Source organism: Austrofundulus limnaeus, unplaced genomic scaffold (genome assembly GCF_001266775.1).
Source record: "Austrofundulus limnaeus strain Quisiro unplaced genomic scaffold, Austrofundulus_limnaeus-1.0 Scaffold219, whole genome shotgun sequence".
Classification (NCBI taxonomy): domain Eukaryota; kingdom Metazoa; phylum Chordata; class Actinopteri; order Cyprinodontiformes; family Rivulidae; genus Austrofundulus; species Austrofundulus limnaeus.
This window is the reverse complement of record NW_013952621.1, coordinates 421,957-427,480: the sequence shown is the minus strand read 5'-3', so window position 1 is coordinate 427,480 and position 5,524 is coordinate 421,957. Positions and strand designations below refer to the sequence as shown.

The window sequence follows — 5,524 nt, the reverse complement described above, 5'->3', positions numbered from 1 at the left end:
TGTATGTGTGTGTGTGTGTGTGTGTGTGTGTGTGTGTGTGTGTGTGTGTGTGTGCGTGCGTGTGTACACACATAAGCAGCCACACTTTTAATTTTATTAACATCAACTCTGTCTGTTGCATTCCTGGCATATTTCCTAAAACTGTGTTCCTTCCTCAGTAGTGTTCATTGGGATTCTGCAGTCCAGAACTAACCATGCATTTATTCCCTGGGGCTGTAGGCAGAGCAGCCAGGGCTAACCAAGCCTGACAGGTGATGCTTAAAGCTCTGGGTAAGGACTTATCAAATGCCTGGAGAAAAGGATGTCGTATGAATGGGTATAAAATTAGCTGTTTTCTCTGTATTTGGGTCCCTGAATTTAGTCTGTTATCATATTTAACCAAACTGTACTAACACATGATTTATTTTTTATTATGAATTCGAGCGCAGTGACGGTGATATTTCTCACACACACACACACACACAGCTTTTTTTTATTGTATATAAAAACAGCAGATTGTGCGAGTGTGTGCATTTATGTTCACCCTGACTCTCAGCAGCTCCCACTGCCCTCCATAACCTRTGCACAAGCCCACATCCGCGACGCCTCGCTGAGGCGGCTTTACGCCAATCGGGGGCCGAGGAGGAGCGAGCACGAGGAGGGCCGGGCCGGGCTCGGAAAAGGGAAAGAGCAGCTGTCGTCATGGTGACAGATAAGGATGCCTCACTGGTATCGACAAGACGATGGGATGAGGCGAGGACACTTCAGGTGGCGCCAGAATWTCGCCAAATTCGGGCGACACAAACACAGCGTTACTCAAACCTGTTGCTTTTAACTGTGCCTTGGAGCAACGCGACAGATTGCATTTTAATAAGTTTTATGGTGGAATCAGAGCTACAGGGTAACATGGCTGTATATTAAATCTCAGAGCTCTCTCCACTACAGTAGTAGAGGATTAGTGCAAAACCATGTGTCGTGCTGTCATGGAAACAGGACCAATCAATTGTTCTCAAAACAATTCGAACACAGTTATTGGAGATTAAATTTTTGATTAAAAARATAACACGTAAAGTAATAAAAACTAGTGGGAGTTAAATTAGTTTCAACTTGAAACCAGTAACACAGAACTCTGAAGTCAGTTTGCTTCTTGCCCTTCCTCCTYCTTTCCCCCCGCCTTCAGCTCAACTCCATTTTTAACCCCATTCACCACAGGCACCATCTCTCTAGTTCCACTCGATCGACTGTAGCACATTAAAAAAAAATAATAAAAAAACAGAGGAAGTGGGATCGAGCTTTTACAGCCACCATTCTCCTTGCGCTCAGCATTGCCCTCTCCTTTAAAATGCATCCCTCTTTTCCCTTCACATGTCTGAATAAATTAAAAGCATTACATAATCAATCTTCCCCGATCCTCCTTTGGAACACCCTCACACCTTGTTTGAAATGGCACACAGTAATCCCAGACCTGATCATCACCATTACCTGTTTGTCCACCAGCTCACGTCGTTACAGTTACACTGCAGCTCAAAGCATCAGAGGTGTCCGAATCAAGTCTGAAGCTGTATTTGGGTCAATGCAAATAAATGCAGACAAATCCATCCCCTATATAAAGACGTGTTTGACATCTGTTTCATCTTTAAGCCCAGACGGGAGAGCCTGACAAGTAAATATGTAAGAGCAGAGAGCTGATTCGCTTGCTTGTATCATCTTTGCAGCACAACACATCAGCATTTACTGCACTGGCAGATCCACTGCATTCCAACATCCTCCTGTCTCTGTACCCACAGCACAGCTGCACCAAAGCACCTATAGCACCACCGAGCAAACACACACACTCACACACACACACACGCCTTCAGCCAGCCTTACCATGTTTGTGGCATGTAACTGATCAGGGAGCGTATTCATGGAGAAATCCCAGTTCATACGTTCATGATAATCAAGTCTCTTTAGGAAGCTGCAGAGGCGTCGGTCCTCCGCCGTGAGCTCAGCCTGAGAGGTATCGAGAAGGAAGAAACTGTATATCCAGAAAGAGGTTCCTCTTTCCGACGCACCGAGCGAGTCTCGCGGTCTGTCTTCCCTGTGTCTGCCAGCCCTCTTATGTAATACACTTATACCCCGAGTCTGGGAGCCAATCAAAGACGCTCTGCTCGGAGCCGGCGAAGAGCACGCGCGCACATCGCCGTGGTCTCACTCCGACACATCTGCACACTGACGCTCCTGCCTGCACGGCGTACAGCAAGAACTCTTTGTAGAGAGGCACCTGCCCTGGGGGGACTGCAGATGTGCGGACGACTCGGGAGGTGAAGAAGAACGACATTGTGCACCTTCTCTCCACACCTGACAGGCTTTTCACGTGAACACACATCTGTAAGTAGGTTATCGGTGCAACCACTGCAGCACACCTGTCCGGAGCTGGTGACATTATCATCCGAAAAACAGGCATTTTTACAGTCCTGTGTTTGTGTGTGTGTGTGTGTGTATGKGGGGGGGGGGGGGGGGGTGTCCCAGCTGTTTATACCACAGTGAGGACAACACCAGCCCACATGCAACGGCATGTGACGGAGGTTCACCACACGCCTGTAACCATACAGCATTTAGCACTTAACTGCACACAGAGAAGACAGAGCACTTAGAGCACATAGGGTGTCTTAAAGAGATCTTAGCCAGTCTAGCTCTATAAATAGGACTGCCATGGATGGCTCTGGGACAGGCTTTTAGCATATCTATTTCTGAGATTCATGCAACATTCATGGCACCTGCCTCTGATCCTTTTATAGCACTTTGCCACGGAAGCTGCGAGAAGAGCGAGGCTTTCTTATTCCATCAAGCAGCTGACGAGCTTTTTTCACTTATGTCTGGAGCAAACATTAACGTATAATTACACATCTCATAATAATCAGTACAAATGAGCGCCACTGTGCAAACTGCAGGGGTGGGAATATTGGGGGCTGTGAAATGGGAGCTGAGTTTAGCCGAATCTAAAATGGGGGAAACCTGGAGAGAYGGAGGCCCTCCTTTATTAGGCCTAGCCCTGCCTGCTGTCGGTTACTGCTCAGCTGAGATCACACTGATCCTCCAGAGTCAACACAGAGCGGCGCAGGGCCTCTCACTGGCAAGGCTGTTTGCTACAAATATCACATTAACTTCTGCGCAGAGATCACTGCACAGCTATTAGATGCCATATTGTGAATGTGACTACAGAGGATTCATAACGGAGGGGAAACAACAAGCCTGACGCAGATGTAGCTTTAAAAAAACCTGCTGTGTTTTTGATCTAAAAATCTAAATGTTGCAGGATAACAAGCCACGCTCATAATTCACAAAATACAACATGAGGGGAGAAGGAGATCGACGCTGGAGGGGGGACATGTTTGGGGCTTTATAGTGGGGTGGAGGGTAGGAATTTCCAGTCACCACATTAAAGGTAAGAGCATCACAGATCCGGTTCGACTCCAAGCACCACTAAAGACAACACTCTATCACAGACGGTGACAAGACAGAACGGAGGTTTGGGGAGAGGGGTGGGGTGGTGGTGGTGGTGGGGGGAACAGAAATACATGATTAGGTTGTACCAACGTCATTCATTGCAACGCGTATCCGTGATGGAGCGCCGGGTGTCCCCGCTCTGGACCAACGCGCACCGCCGTGCTCTCCTCTCCGGTACGTGAGCGCGGCGCGCTGCTGCGGACCGGGCCCCAAGCGCAGATCCATTAACGAGTACCGAGGAGGAACATCAACAGCACGTTCACGAGCACCAGAACCGCGATCACCGTAAACACCGCGCAAGTCTGGACATCCAAGGCCATCGTCATCATCATCATCATCGTGGATGGCGCAGCGCTGCGGGCCGATGCTCAAGATCGGTGCTTCGGCTCCCCTCAGCCCGCGTTTTACACGGGCAGCTCCGTGAAGCGCCCCCCCACCTCAGTAAAAGAAATCCACCAAAAAAACGATGATGGGCAAGAAGAAATGAGGACCAAAAAGAAAAAAAGAAAAAAGAAAAAAAGGATGTCCCTACGTTTCTTCACAATTCATAAAGTCACGGGAAGAGATGCATCATCCTCACCATCATCATCGTCATCAGTCTGCACAGCGATCTCTCCCCCCGCTAGTCAACACCTGCCGGTGTGTTTCGCCTCTTCCCCTCCTCGCAGAGCGACRGTCAGGCCAATGGATTCTCAAAGGCAACAAGAGGGAGGCTGTCCGCAGCTGCCGAGCAGCCTTCCGCTGACAGGCGAGCTGCTGTGAGCCGGAGAGGCGGTCCTCCGCTCATCAGAGCTCTGCTGCTGGACCACCGGCTTCAGACATCACCCACAACCGGGGGAGGGGCGCAGCCAGCCCCCCCTCTCTGACTCTACACCGACCACTGAGACCACGATCACAACCTCATTCAGTTCCCACCCCCATCTAAAAATACAACGCTGCTGCTGCTGCTGCTGCTTATTTATGACTTAACAGCCCCAGTAAAAGTGAAATAATTGGATTCTCCAAGTCATCAACATCTGACCAGTTTATTGGCAGCACGTCAGCTTTCATCCTGATTTTATCTGTGGCAACACATCAATCAGATACATGGTGCTTAAATAACACTCAAACAATATCTGTGACGGGTACTGATCCAAACATAAATACTACTAAATTTGTACACTCTAAAAAGGAAATGTTGGATTTACTTAACCATGTTATGTTACCTGGTTCCACTTAACTGAGTTGAGTAAATTCAAAGCAACATACTCATGTTCTTTGGTTAAAAAACTGGTATATTGCTTTGAATTTACTCAACTCAGTTAAGTGGAACCAGGTAACACAACATGGTTAAGTAAATCCAACATTTCATTTTTTTTACAGTGTATCGGCTGCTCTGCACATCTCTAAAATATTCAAGGTTTGTCAATAAGTCTAGAGTAAATATACCACAACCTGATAAGAAGATAAAAACAAACATTTCTTAGATTGACTTTTATGGTCAAATTTACTTTCTGGTGACTAAATTAAAGGATCCAATCTCACTGTCTTACATATTTTTCACTTTTTTATTTTATGAAAAAAGAAAAAAAGACCTGTGACTATCAAAACAAAAAAGAAAGAGATGAAATACTGCATGTCACAGAGAAGATGTCACTTTTTTTTTAAAAAGAATGTATTCAAATAACACTGCAATATTAAAGAAAAWTTCAAAAAGTGAGGAAATTATTTGTGTTTTAACTAATGATGTAGTGGGAGTGAAGGCTTCTGGGGCATTTCAACCAAGCAACAMTTTCTAAATATATAGTCGTTTAGTATATAAAGTACCTTTATTATCTTTTAGCTGTTAATCTTACATTTCTGTCACAATTTTCAATTAGCCACATTCAGGGCTGTGGTTGTATGGTGCCCTAAGCAGAATKTTATTTGGAGGCCCCTCTTCCAGGTGAAATAATTTCTCAAGTACCACCCCAAAATTACTAACACCCACCCCACCCCACATATTTATTCGTTTTTAGCGTATTACAGCTAGTCAAAAACAACAACAAATGACAACTTGTTAAAGCTATATGAGTAA

At 46.1% G+C, this 5,524-nt stretch overlaps 1 protein-coding gene across 6 annotated transcripts in view; it reads right to left on the bottom strand.

Moving 5' to 3' along the window:
- Positions 1-5,524, bottom strand: part of LOC106525223 (rho guanine nucleotide exchange factor 9) — a 79,529-nt gene that overhangs the window by 28,920 nt on the left and 45,085 nt on the right. The window contains exon 1 of one of the 6 annotated variants that reach the window (XM_014019379.1): positions 3,555-3,615. The exons of the other annotated variants lie outside the window; for them this stretch is intronic. Within the exon in view, the coding sequence (XP_013874833.1) occupies positions 3,555-3,563 (9 nt within the window). The 5' untranslated portion in view covers positions 3,564-3,615. Of the gene's footprint in view, positions 1-3,554; positions 3,616-5,524 lie in introns of those variants that run through there. 6 annotated transcript variants of the gene reach the window in all.